Genomic DNA, 26,415 nt, shown 5'->3' on the forward strand with positions numbered 1-26,415 from the left:
AATCTCCTTTCCTGAGAACTACTGATGCTTTGCCATTGGATTCCATCATTAACTGACCCAGGGGAAGTTAGAATATTGTATCTTTGCAGGAAACATCTTTCTGCAAAAAGTTACATTTGATTTGAGAGTATGTTCCACTTCAAAAGATAGAAATACCTACTTTTCACAGATGTTGCTATATTTTGTTATATTATTAGATTATATTTGAAGCCAAGAAGTCAAAACAAGCCATTTTACCTTATCGCCACACGTTTCAATTTTCAGAAAGTGAAACATCTGAGCACTGTTGGATGGGACTGAAAGGGTCATTTTGGAGCATTTTTACTTTCCTATTGAAGATTAACCAGCACAGCCATGTTCCCACTGAGTGTTGGGATTCCAAGAACACCAGTGTGACTACAAAAAAAATTTCATCCAGGTCTGATTGCTAAAGAGCAGAAAAATAGACCTCCTTCTTGTCTTTCTGCTACCCTGCATCACACAGGATGAACACTGCTATTTGGGATGAGCCTATGCAGATCCACAGATAAATACATGAAGGTGCCTTGGGACAGAGGTGGAGGAGCAGCACAGAAACCAGGAGTGATTCCTCCATGTGAAAACTGCACTACACAGAAGGGCTAGACAGCGTCCAAGTTAAAATGAAAGTTAATTTTGTTACTATTTCCTTTCAGGGGGAAAAAAAAAAAAAAAAAAAAAAAAAAAACCATAAATGAAAGATGTCAGATGAATTAGGCCTTGCTCAGTACCTGTCCAAACACCCAGATGCTTCTTCATGCTTTTGAACTGTGCACTGTGAATCATAGAATCAAATCAAGGCTGGAAAAGACCAAAAAGATCACCTAGTCCAACTGTAAGAAGAAACTATAAATGGCATAAAGCATCCTTGGCTTTCACATTCTGGTGCCATAGATGGGCCACAACAGCAGCACAGCACAGAAAACCCAGGATGGGATGGACTGCTGGAACTACAATGGTTTTAAGTCACTCTGACACAATTATCTGATAATTTGAAAGAAAAAACAATTTTGTCATTTACTGACAGAATTCTTTCCAAACTCTCCATTCCACAAGAAAACATTACACTTAGACTTCCTCAGTCTTAATTCAGAGTAAAAACAAAAACTAGAGTATTAGGAATCTCCTTTCTCCTAGCTGAAAATCTAGTTCTCAGCAGCTCTGCTGAGCCCTCTGTGGGTTTTTAAGAGAGACAGAAATGGAGCAGAAACATTGTGCCATTTGCTTCTGCATCCTGTGAGGCTTCCTTAAGAGCGTCCAGATTGCTCATTGCAATCAACTACTCTTTATTTACTGAGGCTGAGGGAAACCAGAGATTCTCATGTCATGAGCATCATATCTTTTTCACCTTCTCTTCCAAGGTAGCTTGATTGCTGATGGGCAGATGGCACTCCCAGATTCACAGATGTAAACCAAGAGCATTTCACCAATGTCAAAGTGCAGAATCAGGCCCTCCTACCTAAGACCAGTATTACTGTGGACGTGGCTGTGGACTTCCATCTGTTTGCAGTTAGCTGCTGGCACTAGGAAAGCCCTGAAGTCACCACGGTCTCTGGGCAGCAGATATAACTTTTGTTTTTGCACAGACAAAAGGCAGAGCAGGCCAAACCAACACAACGTATGCAAGCACTGGGGAGCCTGATGAAAAGCAATAAAGAATGTCCAAAGTCAGCAAGAAGTGGTGTGGCAGCAGGAAAGAAAAAACTTAAAGCAGTTAAAAGTGAGGAAGTAGGGAGTGGAAGAGGAAGAGAGGAGGAGCCAGGATGGCCTGGTGCCCAATGCAGTTATATCCAGGGCGAGCTCTGCTGAAGCTCACATGGGAGCAGGCCACATGGACCAAGCTGCACAACACTGAGCCTCACCTTCTGCCTCTTCTGCCTGCAGCCATCCCTCCCCAGGCTTTATCTCTGGTAATGGCATGACCGGGAAACCTTGCTACTCCTTGACACTTCTCTGCCATCTTTTTACACTACTTTAGCCCTCCAAACACTTAAATACTTCCTGTTAACCAAGGCGTGCAGATGGTGTAAAGCAAATGTGATATTAGATGATCTGTATTTCTTTACTTGCTTGACATACCATCCCATGGCTGGTGTAATGCTTCTCCAACACCCAACAAAGAGATAAAGACTTGCACTCCTTGCAGCATATCTGACAGGAGCCCAGCAGAGCAAATCTCCAGCCATGAAACTTATCAGGTAGGGATACTATCATCCTGCATTTGCACAACTCCTGCACAATGGAACCTTACCACAGCTACAAGAAAAACACTCAGACTAGGAAACAGAATACAAGAACAGGAGAATGTAGATTGAGCATAGATTTCTTCACAGGCAATTAGGAGAAAATCTGGAACAGCTAGGCTGAGGACAATGACTGAAAGCGAACATGAGGACTTAAGCCTCAATGTGGACACTGAGCACAATGGTCCAGCTGCCTTTTTGGCAGAAGTTCCAGCATACAGAATTTGATTCCTGTTTGCCTTCATAGCATTCAGATTTTTAAAGAAAGAAAATATTTCCTCTTTCCCTCATGCTTTTCCAAATATTTTGTGCAGAACTATTTTTTCCTTGTGCTCTGCCCTGTGGGAAGACTCTAATTTAGAAAACATGGGCCTGGCCATACAATGGGGCTTGGCATTTGCTCATGTAAGTAGTCTTCCCTCTTCACAGGAATTGTAGTGTGTAATCTGAAGTATTTTATGTGCCCCTGTGGTGCTCAGAAACAAACAGACAGCGTCTGTTGGATATTAAACTTCTATTGATTTTACATATAGCTGTGGCACTGTCTTTGGCACTGTGTCAAAGAGTTTGGCGATCTGGTGACTCGGATTTTGTTACACACTCTAATCATTAGAGAGTCCTTTCTTCAGCTCCTCTGCTTCTACAGTCAATGCACAAACACTTCACCACAGCCAAAATCTTCTTTCAGGCACTGCAATAAGTCACACTGCCCATTAGACAACTGGAAGTGATTACAGATCTTTAGGATAGAAAAAAAATTTTTTTTTGAGGTTTCAGTGAGCTACAGCAGCATTTTAAACCTCTGTCCTGTTCTTAAGTTATGTTATTCCATCATTTGACAGCTTGTGGTAAACTCTGCTCTCAGTTCAAACTGGACACGGACCAAGATAATGAGGTCTGGGTCTACCAAAATCCTCAAGCACCTTCCTGGTTGCACCAACTCATAAGGCCATCATATCAGGGTTACATTGTCTAGTCACTGGCAGGAGGAAGGAAGGAGATCACAACTTTTCCTAGACAGCTTCTGCAAGGAATGGCTGGAGAGAAGAGATGGAAGGAATGTGAACTGGGGACGTGTTGATGTACCAAAGGGTGGTGCTGCTGTGGCAGGCAATGAAAGACAGATCAAACTTTACCAGTGGAACAAGCCCAAAAGCATAAGCTGAACAGTGCAGTAACAATGCTCAGGCTGAAAGGACTCCAAATCCTGCTCTGACAGAGTGGATGAAAAATGACAGAAACAGAGATATCCCACCACCTCTCTCAGGCTGAAAATGGACCAGTAGCCAGAGAGCACCAACAAGGAAGACAAGCAGGTGGGTAGAGACCCACAGATGACTTTGAATCACCAAGACTTGTCACATGAGCTGCAGCAACTGGAGTTGGGAAGCGAGAGAAGGTCCTCAAAGAGGACAGAATGAAGGACCAATAAGAGACAAAGGAAGGAGCTCAAGGATTTGCTACAAGATCACCAGTATGAGCACTTCTGACAGAGAAAATCTTTTGAGCAAGATTTGCTCCCAGATCAGGGGTGCATGGATCAGGACCAGGGCTTCAGCTTTACCTCTCTGCCACAGAAGAAGCCTCTCTGCTTCTTCAACTGGAGGGTAACCATTGTGACAAAAAACCAAAGACATTTTACCCCAAAGCTGTCTCCTGTGTAACAGCAGGAGCTATCCTCAGCCTCAGCTCAAGCAGAGCCGGGATGGCTGTTGTACTGGTGTTATTAATCATACACAAGCTGAGGAATGCTCCCTTGAAGCCAGGGCTTTCTGCAGATGGGTTTCCAAGGCCAGAGGGATCATTAGCTCATCTGGTCTGACCCCATCTATAACAGAGGTAAGAGAATTTCACCCAGTATCCCCTGAGAGCCCATCAAGCTCTATGTGGTGAACACCAGAGCAGTGTTTAGCACTGCTCTGAAGACATAGGAAAAAAGGGAAAAAAAAGTCAGGGCTTTCCCCTTCTCTTGGGGAACTTGATCCAAAGGCTAATTAGTTCCACACTTAGAAGTCTGTTTTCAGTTTGAATGTCTCTGGCTTCTAGACCTAGCTTTTTGTTTTTATTTTTATTATTATTATTAATTTCCATTTCTTTGAAAGTCTCAAAGCTACTTATTTATTTTGTCTGAAATACTCTGGATGAATTAAAAGCAAGTAGCTTTATAAAACAGGAAGATGTTTACCAGAAGCTAGGAGTGACCTTCATCATGTAGCATCACAGCAGCTCTTAGGTAACATCCTCAGCACTTGGGCCATTCCAATAGGAGGAAGTTCTGCTGTTCTTTTAAGAGTTTTCCCACTCCACTCTTGACTTACAACACAACTTGATGCAGAACAGAGGCCTGGGGAAAGAGCTGGGCTTTTCAGCCTCTTAGTCAGCCTTGCTGGGCTCTGTCAAACTCCAATCACTGGGTACATACCTGGTTTTGAATCTCATTGCCCAGTAACAGCAATGCCAGATAAGGCAATGATAGGTGGCAAGTGGGGACCTCTGATAACAGATTCTCAGCACGTAGCATATCTGATTGAGCTAAGGTAGGAAGGAAACAAGAGAAGGGCATGGGAAAAGATGATGCTTCTCTTCTGTAAGTACCTGGAGGAGTTTTGGATCAAAGTTGTTGTTTCCTCTCACTTTTCTGAATCTCTTGAAGGCTCTGATCCTTACAGCAGCCTCCTCCATGTACCTGCTTAGAACTCAGACTGCCAGGCTGCCATCTCCCCCAGCTAACAAGAAATACCTTTGTTCTCCTCCACAGGCTGCTTCCTTGTCCTGGTCTCCTTTGACTCTCCTCTGTTCACTCCTTTGTTCTCCTTTTTTGATTTCTTCTCATGACTGTCACCTCCATCTCTTGCAGCATCCTTCACTTTCTACAAGTCCTCATCTTTCTCCTTTCTTTTCCTGATGTGGGTTCCATGCCTTTTCCTGTTCCCCATGTCTCAAGTCTCCTATATTTCACCCTGTGCATCTACCCCATCTCCATCTTCTTTAGACTTGTCCTCAATCTTGCAGAGATCACTTCTCTAGCTCACTCCTTTTCATGTTATCCATCATAAAGCTCTTACCCTTTTCTCCTTGCTCTGCCCATTTCACCCACAGCATCAAGACAGGGAGAACTGTTTTCCCTTATCATAAGCATTCTTTAATCCTGCAGTATTAAAAAACAGAGGAACTGGTTGTAATGCAACAGAAAGTACAGCAATAACAATAGTGCAGCAAGGTCCCAGGCTACAAGTGAGGATTTGCTCAAATGCAACAGCTGCAGGCACAGAAGTAAAATAAGGAAGCTGCTTACCTTCTAAAGGCCTTAGGCACACAGCAATTCCCAGCAAGACACCCTTGCCTCCACTACCAACCCTTAAATAGGTCTGGGAAGGAGTGAAGCCAGGATCCACCAGGTGTTCCTGTCACTCAGATGTACAGCACACATCTGAGCTCCCTTGGGTTGGCCCTGCCCTCCTTCCAGGTCCTCAATCACTGGTTCAAGCTGTGACTCAGCATTTCAACTGCACCAGTGAAAAAGAAAAGCAGCAATAGCATGAAAGATAAACAAGCAACAAGTTTTCTTACTCAAATCAATCTCCTTGCTTCAAATTTGGAGACAGAAAATCTTATCACACTTTTCTAATGACCATAAATCCCATTCTGCAACCACCTTCCCTGTATCTTATCCTTCAGGCTCTGCTTAAAGAGGATCTGTGAGGATGAGTCTGTATGAAACCTTCCATGTAGCTGCTGACCCTAAGGAAACAGAAGCATTTCCCACGTTGTCTTTTGACCTGTGCTACACCAGGGCCTGATATTATCCTACTCATAATCAGCATCAAGATAGATGAAGCCATGAACACAGCTGATTTCCTTCAGCTTGTTAATATTGGAATGCTGCCTCTGAAGAGAGCCAGATGTGCTAATAAGGTGGGTTCATCACTAATTTTGAGGCATCTCTTTGAATATGCAGTTCACAGATATGTTGCCATAATGCTTTGCCAAGGAAGTGAAAACACCAACATTAACATTCAAGTGAAAAGAAATGATGAAAGACACAGCAAAATATTGCACAGAATATAAGCCTTTCTTTAATATTAATGTGTAATTGTGTACCTAATTACTGCAATCAATTTCCGGGTGGCCTGGGAATTTCTCACTGGCCATCTGCATGCACGATTACCTGCTCAGTTTTTCACAACCACTTACTAAATCACTGCTGGATTTGCAAAGAGATCATCAGTCATCTGAGCTTCCCTTTTCCTTTTTTGCATGTCTTCTGCCTTGCGTCAATTTGGCTAAGTAGTATTTATTGAATATGAAGGTCAGGAAGGCTCAAGCACTGTTTCACTGTCATAGCTATTTAATTATCTACAGCCTTTGCTGCACACAGAGCTGTATGAGGGGCTGGGAATCACTCTTATTGTTGCAGGGGAAGAGCTGAGGTCTGAACAGCTTTCTGATGGGAAATGTTCAGCAGCTCATGTCTGAGGACAAACCATGGGAAGCAAGTAATTGTTTCGTTAAGATAGGCATTTTTATTAAGAAAATTATAAGTGCATACACATTTACTGGAGAAATTACAACAGTATAAAAGTGTTTATTTTCAAAATAATCTATGAAAGGAGTAATTTCAAATGCATAATATAACTCCTCCATAAAAGCTGCCTTACAGAAATGCAAATACAAAACTCTTTTCACATTATTTGGGAGGATTTATTTTTCCTTAATAAAAAGTACAGTATTCACCACATTCTGACTACACTGATCTCTTACAGAGTGGAAGACGGGGGAAGGTTCATGCAGCCTTTTCATCACCACAAACATATTCTTCTCTGTGGCCACCAGAATTCTGGGGCTTTGAGCAACGTGGTCTATAGGCAGGGAGGTGTCCCTGCCTATAGCAGGGTGGTTGAAACTAGATGATCTTAAAGGTCCCTTTCAACCTAAACCATTCTACAATTCTATGAATTTCATGTTTGCAAGCAAGACTCATCTTGGTGGGAAGTTGGCAAATAAAAATATAAGATTTTAGGTAATGAGGTCTCAGATGCCCTTCATTACTATACATCACACAAACAAAACAAACTTCCAGAGAAAAGACAACTCTGGATTCTAAGGAAGGGAAAATATCAACAGAAACTTCTGTAGGAACTGCATTTTCAACAAAAAGTGTCTATTTTAATTGGAACATAGCCTTCATTGCAAAAGACCAACGAACAGTCACCTTTGCTCAAACACACCATTAAAAACATATCAAAAAGTCATCCTTCATACTTTCTCAGGCAGAATATGATATTCATACATACAAGTGTAAAGCTAGTATAAATTAAAAAAAATGGCACAGCAATAAATACCATCTATTCTCTTTCCAAAACAAACAAACAAACAAACAAGAAAACACCTTAGGATTTGACAGCTGCATTTTGAAAATACCACATGTGACAAGACCATTCCACACTTATGGAAGCATCTTTTTTGGCACTAGTTCAGTTTTAACCCTTTTCCTCCTTTCCTTCACGTGTGGTCCCTACATCACTCCCATCTCCCAATTTGGTCCCTGATTCAATCTTTGGTCAACAGTTAAAGGCAGAAAGGGAAATCTAGTGCTCTCCCTGAGTGGGCTTCTGTTAGTGCAGCTTCTTGGCCTGCTAAGTGTGCGCAGGAGGAATAGAGTATGATTCACAGGGTAGCAAGGAAGCTTGATGCAGCCCAGTGATTGATGTCCCTTGTGTGAAGGGCAGAGCTGCTCTTCCTTATGCAATGATTTTCTTGCAAATAACGCCAGGAGAAAAGCAAAGCTTCCCGCTCAAGTTTGACATTAGGACTAAAACAAGACAAAGCTTTGATCAGGTTCTCATGTAAGGAGAAGTGGGAAGTCCCTTTCCTCCCTACTCACATAATTCTCCCAGGAATGCCTTTTCTGTAGCACAGACTGCTCCTGCAATGCCCACAAGTTTGCTCCTATAGGAAAAAGTCATCAAGTGACCCCAATTTTCTACATTTTTGCCAAGGTGTTCCACTGCTCATCTCAGTGTTTTTGCCAGGCTCTGTGTTTGCCCAGGCTCTGATGTGTGAACTGGGACTGCAGCAGAGTGCTCCAAAGTTGTCCAGCCACATCTAGTCACTGGAAAGCCAACATTTCTTCTAGAAACAAAACCTTCATGACCCCTATCTTCATCAACAAGGGATGCTGTTGAATCAAAACGAAGAGGATTATTTACCTCTGGTCTGATTCCAAAGGAAATAGATCAGGCATTAAGCTGCCCTTAGCTAGGAAGAACATGTTAAGACTGTATCTTCATGGGGAAGAAGGACAAGCTTCATGTCTGTGTAAGAACAAAGATTCTTCCACACTTTCCTCAAAATCATACTTAGCTTTGACAACCCAAGCGTCAGCCTCCCGGAAAACCCCTTGTTACTGGAGATGCATGTGCAGGGAGAGGAGGTAGACCCTAGGATATACAGCACAGTCCAGGGAGGATACAGAAAACTTATTTTGTTATATAAGTTCTTCCTGTCTTTACCTTGACAACAGGGTTCTGAACCTATTCACATTGAAATCAACAGCCCAATTCTCATAAAGTACAGTGGTACCAGACCTTCCAAAACAGAGACAAAGTATACTCAAAGCATCAGCTTGGTGATGGCATCAATAGAAGGAATGTCAAAAACACACACACACATTTTAGGCACAGCAGTTGGTTTCTACTTCAAAATAGTTTCATTTAAAGTAAATGAGGTGATGTAGTCCCCGGCCAAAGCACTCTCTGTTATAACACATTTTTGCAGAGAGGAAAGGACTTACAAGATTTTTACCTGAATCCACATGGCAATAAGGTAACCCCAGCTAGCTAAAATGCCTTTTTGGCCTTAAAGCTGCCTGCCATGGAAAGGCATGCTTACCAAAATGGTCCTTTCAGTGTTCCTGACACAGGCTGCAGATAAGAAGGAAGATTCCTTTTGAAGCAACCAGCTCCAAAAAAAAACCAAACATACAATGTTATGACATTTTTGTTTACAATAGACACACAGATACATGTAAACACAAGTATTGTGCTGCACTAATGTGCTTCCCCCCCGGATCTCCATGTGCGGCATAACATAATTATCATAGTATTTTAGGCATTTTTTCCATACACTATTTAGCAAAGATACTTGTTTACACAGGTGAGAACCAGGAGAAGGAAGATTCTGGCTGAGTGAAGGAATTGGTGCAAGAAGTATCCTCAGGTGTGTTTTGCAAAGGATATTCCAGAGGCTGAGCCATTCACCAGCAAACTGAACTGGCGAACAGTGAGTGTTGGCCTTCATCTCCACACTCAAGAAGCGCACAAACTGGGCAAAATTTCCTCACTTGCCCCAATCATCTGTTTTCTCCAAAGACATGGCCAGACGTCCTCTTTTGGATCTACCCAGAACAATCAAAGGTGCTGCTGCCCTCAGATAGGTGTGACTGTTCAGTAACAGAGGGTACAGCACTTAGTGAAGGGATACATTAATGCTCTTCCTCCTGCTTCACCGCAAGGCCAGTCCAGAGAGCTGAAGTCACCTTCTGCAGATGGGTGGGAACAGACACCTGGTGCGTGACAGCACCTCTGACTCCTCCAGCGATTTGCAACATGATTACGCTGCTAGATCTTTAATAATCCATTCCTTTTTGTGCTAAAATTTGTCATCAGAGACAGGAACATAGGAAATGCCAAGTGACATCAGATCAGAGTTGTAACTTCTAACACACTCTTGGCTCCTAACACTTGGCTTCTACAAACTACTGGCACTTTACAGTGCCACATGAGCATTGTCTCAGTAGCTTATAGCTGTCACCAAGATCTCTAATCTAAGAGAATGGCTTTAGCCCTGAAGCCCTGAACTTAATCCCTCAGCCAAAATACATGTAGTCACTGCCCATGATAAAGTTGGTTGCTTTCACTGATGTCTGATGCTTTTTAGCCTTCCTGTGTTCTTGGCCTTAATGACTTTTGGGGCAAGGAACTCTTCTTTTACTTACATAACATCATTGCACTATACAGTTCATGTCCTTCTAGGTTTAAATCTCCAGGAGACTTGCATGAACCAAAAGAAAGTTAAATAAAGCAGGGCCTCTACATAGCAAAGGAAATAAAATATTATATAATAACATAAGGTTAGTTTAAATTCATATCTGCCCTCAGTGCTAAGTAATCAACCAACCTGTATAAAAACATTTTTCTCAAAATCAAATACTTACTACATAAAAATAGCACTGTGAAAGCAAGCCAATTTGTGCAAAAAAAAAAAACAAAAGACAAAAAAATAAAAAAACAACACCTTTGAAAATGCATGAAGCGTTGCTTTTGTGCTGTATGATAACAATGAAATGTATTCCTTCCCTAATACTGGTTATCTGCTTTCTGGGTCCTACAGTAAGAAATCCTGTAGACGGCTTACAATGCTTGCCTCTTACATCTTGAACCTCCTGTTGATGAAGAACAGAGTGAAACACTATTAAGGTTTATTCACTTGCAAAAGTTTTGACATTAGGCCTAGTCAAACAGCAAATCTGCATCTGGACTAACACAAAGGCATTTATTTTCCAGTCCCTCTAATCAGTATGTGCCAAACAGTTTGGGGGGAAATTCTCCACAAGGAGCTACTGGTGGCTGGCAGGGCAAGCCCAGCACTGGGAATCATTTTGGGCAGATTGTGCTCATCATAGTTAGTAAGGTGTTCAGAGCTCACACAGGAGGAAGGCTGGCTAGAAAGCTCGTTCTGGACTTGAAAGCCAGAGCAAATAATTATCAGCGAGCAAAGAGACTCAGCAAAAAAATAGCAGGGAAAGGAGGGATTAATCATACGTGAGCAGCCCCTATAGCGGAGCAAGTGACACTACAAATGCCTCCACTCCTTCCCCCAACCCACAGCTCTGCTGAGAACCTGCGCTGCATCCCTTGTGCTCCACAGGGGCCTGCAGGAGTGCCAGGTATCTGTGTGAAGGAAGGGACAAAGAAGACAGCCCACTCTCTGCTCTTGTTGGTATTCAGCTCCCGTAATGGGGAGGATGGAGAGCAGAGGCCCCAGGCGTGCTGTTCAGCTCTGAAACCATCTCCATGACCTCCATGCTCTGTGACCTCAGAGCTGTGAGTGGGTGGGCAGCACGCCACACCGTATGGTGACCACCTGCCAGTGAAGGGGGTCCCAGGGATGGAGAGCAGCCATAGGCTGCATGGGAGTTGTGTGAGGTGTATATGCAGAGGTAGGAAACATAGGGCAGGAGGCAAAGGAATTGAATCTCACCCAAAACTGGGTGATATCCAAGATTCTTGGGTACCAGTAGTACCCAAGAAGAGCATTGGGTTAGGCATCACAGTACAGTGCAAATGTGCCATGGGTATGGGCAGGGTTCAGTCAAAACAAGGAACCAGGCAGTGCTGCCAGCCTCCAGGTTTTATCTGATCCTTATTCCTGCTCCAGACTGATCAACCTTTTATAATCTAGAAGAGGTCACTAAGGCTGAACTACATGTGTCAGAGGGTAAACATCAGGGATTCAAAAAACCCTGATGCCTCAGCCCGTTTCATCTAGCCAGCAGACTCAGGATGAAGAGCCTTTCCTATGCCTGCTGGGCAAATAAGACTGTGTGACCAGAGCCAGAGATGGATGTGACTACTCTTGGTGAATGTAGCCTCAGAAAATTCATCCAGGCATAAAAAGGGTAACTAAACCATGAGTAAAATTTTCCTGGTTGAAGATATCCTTTCCAGTATCCCATACCAGTAACACCACCTCTTATTGCAGAAAGGCAGGACACATCATTCTGATGGGCCAAAACTAGGGACATCCAGAGAGTTGGCATATGTAATACCAAGCTCTGGAACTTAAAATTTCCCTTAGAAGAAGACTTATCCCATCACCAATGCAGTATTTCAGGCCTTGTGCTGAATTTGTCATTGAAAAACACCAGTGACAAATTCACAGCTGTTACTTATAGCTTAACTCTACCAGTTTGGTATTGGAGGAATAAGACCAGCTAAAATGAATTTTGCATTGACATTAAGACATGACCACTTTGAGAGTGAAATAATTTGGCCAAACCTCCACCATGGTGTAATAAAACTGATATCCCAACAGCCACTACAGATTTACAGTGGGGTTCAAAAGCTCTGTCCCATTTACCCCTCATCTCTGTTGTGGCTGAATTTTTCTAGTGCTTTATGAATTTAATCTGTATAGTACCCCTTTGCAGGGAGAGTACAGTTGTTATCTGCAACAAACAGCAGAGAAAAATAAGAGGCCCGAGCAGGTTGTTTGTCCAGTGTCACACAGGATGGACTGTGTAAGAGCAGGGACTTGAACCTGGGGGTATCCCAGCTCAGAAACTAATGCCTCCTACCATTCTTTCTCCCTGGAGACTTTAGTGGTGTTGCACGGGAAGGGCAGAGTGGGCCCCGTTTCTTCTGTTGCTTTTTTTTATGAGTGCGATGACGTGGTCTAAATTAAAAGAAAAATACAAAGAGACTGCCATAAATTATCCACATACAAAGGCCTTGTACACATTTATCCTACGGCCCCTCCACATTCTGGTAGGGTGCGAATGAAGATAGTATCCCCCCTCACATTCCCACTCCCCCTATCCACGGGGTACCTGCTGAGGTAGAATGGAAGTGAAGGGGACTGGATTTCTGGCTTCCCACACACCATTCCCACTGACATCCACATTAAACAGTGGCTTTTCTCTATGTGATTTATAGGCATTCAGTGCCTTAAAGTTAAGCTGTGAAGACATTTCCCTACATTGTCCCCACTGTGCAGGGCAGACACCCTGCACACGCACCATGGAGTACCAGCAGTCTGATGGTTTGGTGTCTTGTACTCAAGCTGATACTTACAAATCAGACCAGGAACTAGGAAGAGCTGCCACACCTGGATTTACAAGTGGTTTGCTGGAAGGCAGCAGAAGAGCTCACCTCCCATCACAACCAGTCACTAGAATTTGTGAGTTTCCTTTCTCCCAGAGGGATGGGGAAAGACTTTTCCTATTTGACTTCATTATCTTCTCCAGATCCTTCAGCACTCATCTGTGAGAGCATCTGTGCCAGCAGTAACAGCTGAGCTTAATGCACTCCAACATCTTGGGCTGAGGGGAGGTTTTGTGCTGGGACTATGTCAACGTGACAGTTTAGGAGCCAGCATTGTTCTCTGGTTTCTTTATTTTGGGCTCTGTTAACTCTGCAAGAGCCTGATTTTGCAAATCCTTGCAAAGGGAGAAGGGAAAGGCAGTCAAGGAGGGTCTGTAAATGAGGACTGGGATTGTCTAGAAGTGATAAAGGATTTGTTAGCTATTTCAAGAAAGGACTGATTTGCCCCATGTCTATAAAATGGATGAGTGTTGAATGATGTTGGCCACAGCAGTTGCACAATGATTTTTAAAGCCATTTAAGGAATTTGAATTCCTGACAGCTTGAATGCATTTTACTGATGTCTCATAAGTGTGTATATTACATGGAGATGTGATGAATAAAAAGCAATAACAAAGGCTAAGCAGGATTAATGAGCAAAATAATTCCCTACTAAAAATCATCTCTGCTCTCACAGTGACCTGAATTAGACTGCTATGCTCTATGAACTTGTTCTTGCCTTTAGTTGCAGATTATAACACAGAAGATATTCTTGTAGTGAAACACTGGTATTGATTAAGATGTCTTGACAGTTTGGATTTTACTTAATCAATTACAAGAGCCCTTTCTACAAAATGTATTAATTTTATTCCAGAAAAATAAATTCCCATGTACAATTGGGTTTTCATAACATGAAACAATTAGCCATTTTATTGCTAGTGCATATAGGGTAATGTCACATTTCATACAATTTCAGTACAAGTGAAAAAATATAATATATGGCTGATTGAAACTGATAGCTACATTAACATTTATAGATCTATATAGATTCATTTTACAAGCTGTTAGTAGTTCAGAAGGATATCGGTGTTTTAAACTACCAACACTCATATGGCTCCAATTCAAATATATGAATCGCTTGATGTGCTATAAATATATTCCAAATACATTTCATTGAAGAAGTCAAAGCTGTGCACTAAAATATATCAAAAACATGCCTTGTGAAAACACTATAGACAGAGTCCTGACTGTCTATGGAGAGTGAAAATGCCACTGGTGCTAACATTAATAGTTGGAAAATGAAATTAATGCCATGATGACCAGGATTAGGTGATGGAGATATATGCTTTCTGTCATCTTATTTAATGAACTGGGACCGAATTCTCTTCTGTTACTCAATGTGAAGCAGGATGAAACCCACAGAAATTAGCAGAGTTTCTTCTGGATAGCAGCTAAGTAAGTGAAACCCAGAATCTAGTTGAACAGGTGCAGGCTCACTGGTTTCAGTAGAGCTGGCCCCAGATCTTCAGCAGTGGAAATGAGAGCAGAAGGTGCTCCAACCAAATGGTTTCCCTCAGGCAGGCAGGCAGGCAAGATGTGAGCTTATCATCACATCTAGCCAACCCTGCGAATTTCTTAGTGCCTCCTAAGTTTCACATCTTATGAACAGCAGAAAGGGCTTCACTGGGGCTGGCAGAAAACAGAAACTTAGGCAAGGGCTTGAGGATTTTCCCAGGTTGGGAAGAATAGCCGAAGCCCCTGTGATAGTCAGCATGAGCCACATCCTGCTCTTGGCTTCAGCTGTGCCTAAACCCAAAGCCATCCTGGCAGCATTAACTTGGATTACCTCTGCAGAGAATTTGCCCAAGGACGAAAGGGCTGAATGAATGCTGGCAGCAAAGAAGGCATTGAGCATCAGATGAGATGGGGAGAGCTGGCAGGGCTGGAATCACAGTCTGTGTTAGCTGATTTCCCTCTCTCCACTCGTCAACTCTCGGCTCTATCATGGTCCCAGAAACACCAGATGGAAAAATTACATTACTTCTGGTACCACTTTCCCCCCTGCGTACTATAAAACCACAGAGGAACAAGCATTTTTTTTTCCTTGAGACAGCAGAGGGCATTCAGCTACCTGTATGGCCTCAAACCTGCTCTGAGGCCACACCCATCCCCATCTTTCTCCAAGGATCCATTGCTTTTTGCCAGTGACTTGATTCCAACCCTGCCTTTACCTGCAGAGGCAGTGGCAACAAGGTTCAGCATGGTTATGGCATGGTTACGGAGGAGTGGCAATGTGGTAGCGGTGGTGGGAGGGACTCTGAGTGCACAGGTGGGCTTGCTGGCCAAAATGCTGCTGCAAGACCAACCACAGCCCGGGTCTCAGGCCCATCACTTGTCTCATCTTCCACTCCAACAAAGCTGGAATCCACCCCTGCATCTCAGCACAGAAATATTCTCTGTGCTGCTCTTGCTCATTGTAAAATATGACTGAGATAGGCTGGGTCCTCCTCAGGATAGATATGACCAGCCACTTGCAAGGGGAATAAAAATGAATTAAAAGAGTCAGGATTTGCCAAGCATGGCTGGTTTTTCCTGGCCTTGTGGGAGAGCCTTATTCATGGCAGAACATCTTGCCTTGGCTGATGTTATTAGCACTCTGCACTGGCCAGTGGAGAAAAAATTTTTACTGCCAAGACACGCTTAGCCTCATCCGCCTGTGCAAGCAGACCCCCAGTGTGACATGGAGAAGGGGCTCCAAAGAAACTGTAACAATATAGATTCTGAAGTAATTGTACTTTTGTTTGGAGAAGAGGGATTGTAAAGGAAGCATTTTTTCCTTGGGAGAACGGCTGTTTATAAAAGAGGATGGGTTGGGGACCTCAGCACAGATACTTCAGGACAGATTTTGCCTCAAATCCTGGCAAAATTCTTGGTTTAACATTTAGGATATGCTAGAAGCTGTTGTTTTAATACAGACTAGGCCAACTCCAAACCCATCTTCAAAACAATATGTGATTTCACAAATACTTTGTCCACATGGTTAAAGCCAGCCCTTAACGTTCTACCCTTGAATAACTCAGGATGTGTTAGCTTTTAAGTCCATTTGTCTCTTGCCTTACTTGTTTAAAGCTTTTTCCAGATATTCCTGGATCCACTTTAGCTTGGGATCAATGCACACTTGCTTGCTGTTGCTCTTGAGCCTTGCACTGTCAAAGGAGAGAAGTCAGAGTGAGTTCCATACGTGACACCCCTCAGCCCGCACACACCCATACACCTTACTCCACTCATAGGTTTGCAACTGCATTACAGTTAAGCTGTTGTCCTTAGGCATCACTGCTGCTCTGGGTTACCCTATGAAGAGGCTGGGATACCCCTGTGATCTTCCAGATACCTCCATAAATATCTCTGACTTTGGAGCACCAGTACAGTTCGCCTCCTTTGTGCTGATTCCTGTGGTCTGTGCTGGGAAGCATGCAGGGGGGAGGGGAGAGATGCAGAACATGAATCTAATTGCTATCTGGACAGCTACAAACAGAGGGCTGGGAACAGCTAAATTTAATTCAAAATAACAGCGTGGTAAATACAGGTCACTTCTGCACAAAATTAATTAAGAACAGCTTTCAGACTCAACCCAAAATTGAATTTTTGCATGCTTTGGAAACTGATACCAAGCCATAACTCTTGAATGTCCTGAAAAGGTCTGCTCACTCCTTCACTTTTTGTTTTATTCAAGACTGAACCAGCAGGTTGTAGGCAGGAAGATAATTGGAAGTACCAAAGCGCCAGAGGCAAATTTCTCCTTGTACATTCAGTCAGCACTAGAAACAAAAGCAGAAACTTCCTGAGGGGTTTCTCCTGAATGTCTGAGCTGCACTTTCCAAGCCACGCTGTTAGCTAATTTGAATCTGCTAAGAAGCTGCAGAGAAAGAGACAAATTTTGGAAACCTGTCTGAAGCCAATTCCCTGTGGCAGCCAGGAGGATTTGGGTTACCTGCACATGAGCAGTACAAACAGCTCCTCACCCCTATCCACAGGCGTGACCCCCAGCATCTCAGAAGAGTGTTTCAGTTATCCCAAAGCATCTTTGCCCCGCTGCTCAGAAGCCTCCCCTCAAACAGCCTTGCCACACAAGAGTGCCAAGAACAGCAATTTCAGCGAAATGCCCATAGGAGCGAGTTCAGTACTTGCTTAAGCCTTTTGTTGGATGAAAGCCAAAATATTCCCTACTTCATAAAATGAAGCCTGCGGAATATAAAAATGTGGAGTAAGAAGTAACAGGTCAAAAAGTCTTCTCGTCTGAAGTTATGCAACAACACAGTTGTAACATAAACACATTGAAGATCCAGCCTTGCAAGCCCTGTGCCAATAAAGTGATGAATGGGCCTAATTCATATTTCCCATAAAGCAGTGCCAAGCTGGAGAACTTCCAGTGAAGTGATACCTACAGTGCAAATGTATTTGCTGATGTTAGCAGTGCCTGGGAACTATTAAGCTGGCTGTAGGAGCACAGAACCAAAAACACACGTAACCCCACAGCATGCAGAGGGAGAGATGAAGACCAAGGATGAAGACATTGTTTTTTGTAGGCATCTGTTTCAGCCTCCCCTCCCCTTGTACAGTTGCAGTGGGGACCTAGGTTTCTGTAGGGAATGTTCTTCCAGCAGATGTTCTGGTGTCTGCTTAGGAGGCAATTAACTAAAATCAATGCTAAACATGCCTATTTTCTTCTGCTGAAAAGCAGGGGAATTAGGATTGGCTTTGTAGAAGTAGACATTCACAAAGCAGATTTCTGGATTTGGAAAGCTGACTCCCTGTGGATCTGAAGACAAAGCTCTTAGGCTTTTTCTTCAGGTACGATTCCCCTCAACATAAAGGGAAATGTACTAGAGCAAAAAAGCACAAGCCCCTTCATTAAAACCACATGAATTCAGTTACATTCTCTGTTCTTGAAAATAGTTTTGAAGTCACTCACACCTTCACTATATAACAGATTTATTTGCTGAGTTCAGAGTAAAGTTGAATTGAGAAACCATCTCAACCAGCAATAAGAGAAATCAGTTTTGATTGTCAACTCCTCTTCTAATGAAGACCTAAGCTCGAGCTTTTGGGACCATTTGGAGGTAAGTTTCTGGTGTAAGTACTTAGTTAAATAAAAGAAAGATGGTGACCTACAGGTCCATGTGTTGTGTGTGCCACTGAATCTCATTGCAAACAAACTCAGACCAGATATGGGGCAAGAACACGTATTCTCAGTGGTTCTCTATTTCAAGCTTTTAACACTGTCTAATGACTATGATCCCAGAGATAAGTAAGAGAGAAAAGCACACTGTATCCAAGCTTAAATGTCTGTTATCTTCTTGAAACTACTCTCAAAAATTTAAAATCCTCTACAAAGCCTCAGAATTAGGATCCTCATAGCATCTGTTGAGAGTCCCAGAACACAAATCTGTATGCTATTTTCCTTTTGGATGCTTGCCTCCAGAATTGTTTATAGGTACAGATCAGAGTCACAGCTGGTTTTGCCATTTTTCTGAAACAAAATTATTTCTCAAGTAGGTTTACATTTTTTCTCATTGTCCTCCACCAAATCCTAAGGCAGGAGCACAAATTAAAAAATGTGGATGATCCATCCAGAGTGGCTTAAAACAGAAAAAATATCATATGAATAAAAGATTGTACATCCCTGAGAAATATCATGAAACCTCATCAGTTTTTTCAATGCAGAAATGTTCTGGATGACAAAGAATGGATTTTTACAGCAATTAAATTGCAACTGGAAGAGCTCAACATGGATCCACACAGGACCAGCAATGGGAGCCCATGTAGTCACACAGACCCTCTCAGACAGGTCAGAAGAAGCTGATGAAGGTAAGGCTCCTTACACCAGAAAGATCATAGAATCATAGAATGGTCTGGGCTGAAAAGGACCACAATGATAGTCTAGTTTCAACCCCCCTGCCATGGGCAGGATCACCAACTACAAGACCAGGCTGCCCAGAGCCACATCCAGCCTCGTCTTGAATGCATTCAGGGATGGGGCATCCACAACCTCCTTGGGCAACCTGTTCCAGTGCGTCACCACCCTTTGAATGAAAAACTTCCTCCTAATATCTAATCTAAAGCTCCCCTGTCTCAGTTTAAAACCATTTCTCCTTGTCCTAAGATGAATGCTCATTTTTGTCATACTGGAAGAGGGAGTCGTCCATGAAAAAGCCAACCCAAAAGACCTTCTTAAATCCCACCCTCCAAAAAAAACCAAACCCCCCCCCAAAAAAAAACCAAACAACCCACTGCAAAAATAATGATCCCACTTTTCCTGAAAATTGGTGTTTCCTTCTCAGCAAAGATTAAGTGGTTATTTTCCATTGGGAACACAGCATTTCTATCCTGCTATGATCTATGACTTAGTGGAGTCAGACACTGCCTAGTAAGGGTGCCCTTAGGTCAAGCCAGCACATGTTTAGGGGCTGTACATCTGGGGAAGGTTACAGAAAATCTAGAAATTCTTTTTGCCTGTGGAAATACAAATTATTGGAAGAGTCAGGTCTCAGTAAATTTTTTATCTCGAGATGTGAAGGCAATGGGCAAACTGTCCGATGTTCCTTGCCCACATGCCCATGATAGAAGCAGGACACAGGACCACATGGATCAGAGGTGGAAACTTCCACTAGAAACATGTGGGCTCCTGTGTGAGGAGTAAAACATGGTCCGGCCATATCTGATACAAGGAAAGAAGAGGTGAACTGGAAATCAGGGCATGTGAAACAGCCCTAAGTGCAGCAATGGAGAATGCTAGCCAGCTTACAGAGCAGGAACCAACTATGTGGTGCTCCCTTTTGACACCCAGCTGGAAAGAGTAAGAGACTTACACAATCTGAAGTGAGCAGTTGGGGGTGGAGAGGATTTTGAGGTGTTTAATGTTGGCCCTCGCCACGTTGCTCTCGAAGAATCGACAGGGGCATCGGTATGTCAGGCTGACGGGCTTCTCTGTGGGACACGGAGAGAAAGGACACGTTACTCCCTCTGCTCCCGAATGCACAGAGCAGGGCTGCAAAGACCTCCGAACGCGCAGGTGGAAAAAAAAAAAAAAAAAAAGAGAAAAGCCGTGGCTCTATGGGAGCATTTACCCCCAGCTCGCAGCGCAGTCCTTTCACCCCAGACTCCGGCCCTTTAATCCTGGCGCGTGGGATTTGGGAAAGACAAAAGAAGAGGGAGAGAAAATGGAGATAAGAAAAGGAGAGATTAGAATAAGGAGCTCTGCATTGTGCGGGGATGCTCCTGGTAATTAGACAAGATAAAGGCCGAAAGAGGGGGCACTTGTCCTCCGTGTTGTTCTCGCCAAACGACTCTGACCCGAGGCCAAATTAGAAGGTAGCCAGAAGAAAGCGATGAATTCCAAAGGGCTCCGATCAAACTGGCTGGGCTCAGGTGCAGCTTTCAGCGGGGACTTAGCGGCTGCAGAAAAGCCCCGAGTGGTTCCGCCTTTCCCAGGGCCCAGAGCCTGACCTTTCTCCACCGCAGCCCAACTGCTGCCAGAGACGTTCGCACATGGATGCGGCTGCAACCGGGAATGCGAGATTGCAGTGGGTTTGCAGGAGAGAATTGGAATACCGTAGACCCCCTCCAGCCTGTGTCAAAGGAATGGAGCTCAAGGAGACAGCTCTCAACGTTGTGCACCCATACAGGGACCAGGGGCCACCAGGCTGTGTGAGTGCCTTAACACTAGCACCACAAGGACAGAATTAAGTTTACTCCCTAGTTAGAAGTCAGCAGTATATATGCACACAGAATGGAGAAAAGCTGCCTGGCTCTTGCACAGCATTTGATGCAGTTCTACTAGATGGTTTCTCCGTGGAAGAACTTAATTACTGGCAACCAAGCGCATAGAAATTCGGTCTTTTCTCGGTGTGGAAAGTTCAAAGCCCCATACACAATAAAACACAAGCACACTACGCTATCTGGAAGTCAAGACCGAGCTGCCTAAAATTCTAAGTGATATCCCGTTGGAGCAATTTTCAGCCTCTGTGAAGAGCCAAACTGATAGAGGAGGACATAAGCCATCAGCTCTGGCTCATGCTGTTGGTCAGAGCTGTAGTGATAGGGCTTCAGATCCCACAGGGCAATCTGCCCCTCCAGTTTAGACACATGGAGCACTCGACATCTGAGCCCTGCTTTAAGGCTTAAAGGCAGAAGTGAAAATAAAGAGTGGGAAGGGCTGAGAATCCCTAAGCTGCCGAAGGTGAGAAAAAACACAGCTCTTCTAAGTGCAGCTGATGGGCACGCACATTGCACATTTGCCAGTGCCTGACCCTAGCATGCATAACCACAGACAACAGGATGAAATTGCCCTGTCCTCAGGAGGGAAAAGCCTTTTTTTCTGAGCACCTTTTTTTCTGAGTCAGGATCAGGACAAACACAAAGAATTTCATCCGTGGAGCTCCTACAGATTCACACCTGAGTCTAGACTAGAAGTTCATATATTTGGAGTATATTTTCTATCAGTTTCATGGCAATCCATCAGTCTAATATGAGTCAATAAACGGGACGAGAATCTCCCGTCTGTCATGCATAGATGGAAGGAGAGCTTCAGAGTGAGCCCCCGAATGTGAGCTGTGCTGAATGGTGCTAGCAATGGAGAAAGGCATGAGGATCTGTGCCTGATAGTTACATATCAGCACGTTTGTATAGGAAAGGGAGGCTGACATTGCATGCAGCCATACAGCAACTCAGCACAGCTGCACAAGTACCTCTGCAAACTAGTGCTAACAAAGTGAGTGTAAGCTTCACCTCAAACAACATGTGAGAGACAAACTGTTCAGACCTATGATGGAGAATGCAATCCTGTCCTCTGTGAGAGTCAGAGAGGGACTTTCAATCCCATCCCACTCACTTGAAATCAGAAGGAGAGAAATTCTGACTATTACTAACTGGTCAGTAAGTCACAGTACGGCAGCACGGACACTGAGGCTGCTCACAGCACCATTCCCAGTGAGCTGACACCTCCTGTCCAGCGCTCCGGCTCTGAGACCAGCCAGGCTCCTGTTAGGACACCCAGTGCATGTGGCATCCCACAACATGAGGACCCTGTTGTCTTGAAGCAGGAGGCTGGAAGGACAGCCAGGTTCCTACCTTGAGGCTGACACATATCTTACTTATCGCCTTTCAAAATTTGAATCCAATAGTTCCACGCATAGTAGAGCTGATTGAGCTAGTTGTTCTCTGAAATTGCACTGCAGGAACAAAAACTCTGGGGGTCTTCTATGTGTAACAGACACTGAACACAAGCTTAGGCTGCCCTTCTGTATGGCCTATTAATGGTACTGTTACACAAAGATACCAGTTTGCATGGAACTAACTCTGTAGGAAGCTTTTGAGAACTTTGGCATGTTTGGTTGAAATAGTCAGAAGTTACAGCAGAGCCAGACCCTATCCAGCCATCTCACTGCCATCCCATCAGCCTCATTTCTTCACACACAAAGAAAACAGCCCTTTGGACTAGACTAGAAGAATTTCTAGATTGTCTTCCAACTGAAAGTTCTGCTAGCTCTGAACAGCCACCTCTGTGGACAAATGCTTGCTAGTGACAACACGCTCACAGAAATCTCCTATAGAGCAGATGCTGTAGATCTCCCCTACAAGAGTGTTGCTGTGGGCACTTCGATGGCAGCATCGTTTTACTGCTGCTCACCCAGCAGTTCTTATGACTAGAACAGCTACATATCCCTGGGGAGTAAGGCTGCGGTAGGCAGAAACGACTTCACCAGGGTGGCTGAGAAGTGTTGAGAGTTCACCTGCCCTGTAGGACAAGGCAGCCCTGCAACTCTGCAGCAGGGCTGGGAGCACCACAGGACATACGAAAACTCTCTGCAAGTTCACGGTCTCTCCCCTTCCCTAGCTCTTCTCTGGCAGCTTTAAGCCGTTTCCCCGCTCCAGCAGCCACCCCACGATTTCATCTCATCGTGCCACAAAGCCCCGCAGAGGTGCGGCGCCGGCTCGAGACCGAGCTTCGCCTTCGGCATCGCGTTATTAAGATCATCAGGAGCAATTAACTCGCGCCGGTTACACAAAGGGGCATCTTTCCCTGCCCCGGCAAGGGAACACCCAAGTTTCGGTCCCCGAATGGGAAAGGCGTTACCGAGCCGGCGGCTCTCGATGAGGGGACAAAAGGTGGCAGCTTGCAGCCGGGCAGGAAGAAGCTGCCGCGGCTGGGTCCGGGCAGCACGCGTGGACGGGCAGCGCTGTGCCACTGTCCCACCGACAAACGTCGCCGCCGGCCTGGGATACCCCGGGTAGCCCCTGCCCGAAACCTTTGGAGCTGGGAGTCCTGCCCCACTTCGGCTCCGATCGAGGCAAGATACAGCCACGAAAGAGAAAGCGAGCAGCCGCCTGTTTCTCATTTCTGTGACTTTTTTTTTTCCTTTATAGAAATAAAAATGCATATATTAAAAAAAAAAAAAAAAAGAAAAGAAAAGAAAAAGAAGGAAGAAAGAAAAAGCAACAACAACCTCCCTGTGCCCCGAGCGCCTCTGCAAGCTTCCCCAAGCAGCCCGCGGGCCGGGAGAGCAGCACGGAGCAGCCCGCAGCGAGCAGCCCCGGGACAGCAGCGCACCCGCTCCCAGCTCCGTGCCGGGACTCGGCCGCCCCACGCAGTCCCGGCGCGGCGGCGGGGGGAGGCGGCTGACTTACCCTCAGACAGGGAGATGACCGCCAGGGCAAAGGCGAGCAGAGACAGAGCGCGGAGGTCCATGCTGGCGACGGGGCAGGCGGGCAGGCTCAGAGCGGCTCAGCTCGTCCCAGCGGCAGCAGCACTCTGCCGGAGTCCCCTCCTCCCCTTCGTCTATAGAGGGGCCGGGGGAGGGGAGGCGGGGGGAGTAGCCAGCCTATGATTTATTGCCCGTGGCATGTTATTACATCCTTCCTCCGCTCAAAAAATGCTTGGAAAGGGACCAAAAAGAACGAGGGCTCCTCTGCGCTCCGTCAGCCCCGCGGTGCCCCCCCAGGCAGAGTTCCTCCCCGCCCCCCCCACCAAGGACTCTGCACAGCAGCGGAACCGCGGGCATCGCGGGGGGAGAGCTCCTTCCGCGGGCGCTGCCCGCCTGGCACAGGGCAGCCCAGCGCTTCATTGGCAGCTGCATGCCTGGGACGGGTGCGGGAACATCCTGCAGTGTCCCAGCGTTCAAACCAGGAGGAGAAAAATCCCCTTCCACTCCCGTGGGCGCAAATCTAGACTTACACCGGCACCCTGGACATTGCATCCGGCGCCTCATATGAAGCATCTTCATAGTTTTTCTAGGGGATTTTTGGGGGGAAGCCGGGGGGGGGAGGGCTTAAAGAGAAGGAAGCTTTCAGTTTTGCTTCTCCGTACTTAGCCCCAAACACCATCTTTTCGTCTCATTAGCCGAACCTAGCTCTACATCTGCTGCCCCATTTCATCTCCTTTGTGGTGCAGATGCTGCCGGGCTCCCTGGCACTTGGGCTGACAGCCCCGGAGCACCGTCGGGGTAATGGCCCTGAGCTCGTCCTCTGTCTGCAGCCCCAGCACACTGGGCCCTGTTTGTTGCCATTCAGCACTTTAAATAAACATCGAGGCTTTGATTGAACTGGGACCCCCTGGGCTGCATAGAAAGCAGGCGCCCTACGAAGGGCTGGGGAAGAGCGGGAAACGGCGGGGTAAAGCTAATCCTGACCTGGAGGTGGAGGACACGGCCACGGTGCCACGGGACAGCAGCACGGGCAGACTATAACCTGGGTAACTTCGAACCCTCACAGCCTCAGCTCAGGAGGATGGAAACAGCTGTCCGAGGGGGAATGCAGTGCTCTGGGCCATGAATCGGCTCCCTCCCCTGCAGCAGTTGGCAAAAGATTATTACACCCAGCTCCCCTTAACCTATTTCTTGTTCCTTGTTTACCAAGGAGCCCTGAATTTGCTTAGGCTGATCCTGCTCCCCCGCTTTACTTTCGGTAAGCCGGCCCAGTAGCGCAGGAGCCTGCTGCACTGAAAGGGCCGATAATCCCATCCAGTGCCCCCAGCTTTGCTAGGAGATCAGTGACAACTGTGACATTCTGCAGGTGTGGGAGAAGCGAGGCTTAATCCCAGTGCAAACACCGCTGGGAGCAGCGCTGTCCCACCGCTCCGGGTGGCACACACCGGGACGGCCGCACTGTCCCAAACGTGTCGGCTGCTGCTCGGGGAACAGAGAACGACCACCGCACCCGGCGCTGCGCCCCAGCGCTCCTCCATCGCTCCTCTGCTGCGCTGCCGCTGCTGGGAGAGAGAGATGTTAAAATAGCGGAGCTCAATCCAACAGCATGCGGTTCGTTCAAACTGCGGTTTTCCACCAAGAACTAAGTGTTACCTGCGATACAATGATTCTAAGATTCAGATAGCAACAAAGCAAGAAATAGAATTCAAAAAGAAACAAAGAGAGGGAAAAAAAAAAACAACAATCTCAATAGGGGTTTTGTCGTTTGCCTCCCAAATCTAAAATTAGGAACTCAGGGTAATCTGAACAAATTCTACACTCGGAAAGGAAAATCGGATGGCTTAGGAAGCGTTAAATTCCCTGAAAAGCTCGTTTTAACTTCATGTTAACTCCCACAGAATTAACCAGTGGGTTTCTGGATGCCCTGCAGACGTGATGCAGCCCTGGGGGCTGAACCTCCCCCTCCACCACCCAAAAGCCCCCAGAACTTCCCTGTGGCTGCTAAATCCGATCTGTTATCCGAACTTTGGTAAAGAAAGGATGAATTCAGAAACCTTACCAACAGCCTGCTGTGGATTCCAACACAGCTTGAGACAGCCTTTTCTAATAATATAAAATTCCAAATTTTTGCTGTGTTTGAATCAAATTACATTTCCTCTCAAACGAGAAGATAGCACAATTTCTGTTGCTTATAATTTTAGATTGGCATAGCCCAGCACTGAAATCACTGCCATCAGAAGTTGTTTTAAAACTCCACAGATTGTAGGAAGACATTTCTGACCAATAAAGCACAAATTAATATTCTTGAGAAACATTTTTTGTATGTGTGTGTGTGTGTGAGTTAAGAATTAACTAAGTTTGGGAAAAGAGTATGCCTGATTTCATCCTGTTTGAACTAATAGCATCTGACTGTGACATCCCCTAATGCTTCTTGGACTTATTTTCTGTAACCAAACTCACCACGGTTTTTGGATGGCCACAGTGTTCACACAGCATCTCTGTTTAAGTGGAGGTAAGATTTACAGCACATCTCTCAATGGAGTGAAACACACTGCAAACCAAGCACATGAATCCCAGGAAACTCAGTGG

At 45.2% G+C, this 26,415-nt stretch overlaps 1 protein-coding gene across 1 annotated transcript; it reads right to left on the bottom strand.

The window, feature by feature from the left end:
- Nucleotides 1–6,761: 6,761 nt before the first annotated feature.
- On the bottom strand, nt 6,762–24,129 carry CXCL12 (C-X-C motif chemokine ligand 12). Its single transcript, XM_010714485.4, has 5 exons — nt 23,810–24,129; nt 19,993–20,110; nt 16,243–16,329; nt 12,619–12,716; nt 6,762–10,704 (listed from the first exon to the last, which is right to left on the bottom strand). Exons 1-5 carry the CDS (start codon nt 23,868–23,870, stop codon nt 10,673–10,675), a joined length of 396 nt encoding a protein of 131 aa, XP_010712787.1. The 5' UTR covers nt 23,871–24,129; the 3' UTR covers nt 6,762–10,672.
- Nucleotides 24,130–26,415: the final 2,286 nt, after the last annotated feature.

Source organism: Meleagris gallopavo, chromosome 8, assembly GCF_905368555.1.
Source record: "Meleagris gallopavo chromosome 8, MGAL_WU_HG_1.1, whole genome shotgun sequence".
NCBI lineage: Eukaryota > Metazoa > Chordata > Aves > Galliformes > Phasianidae > Meleagris > Meleagris gallopavo.

Excerpts from the sequence above, each read along its gene's own strand:
- CXCL12 (XM_010714485.4), bottom strand. The coding sequence starts at position 23,870 with ATGGACCTCCGCGCTCTGTCTCTGCTCGCCTTTGCCCTGGCGGTCATC. Across the intron at positions 16,330-19,992 it reads AACTGCTCACTTCAGATTGT|TGCAAGGCTCAAGAGCAACA; the intron begins GTAAGTCTCTTA and ends CTCCTTTGACAG. Across the intron at positions 12,717-16,242 it reads CTGGAAAAAGCTTTAAACAA|ACCACGTCATCGCACTCATA; the intron begins GTAAGGCAAGAG and ends CTTTTAATTTAG.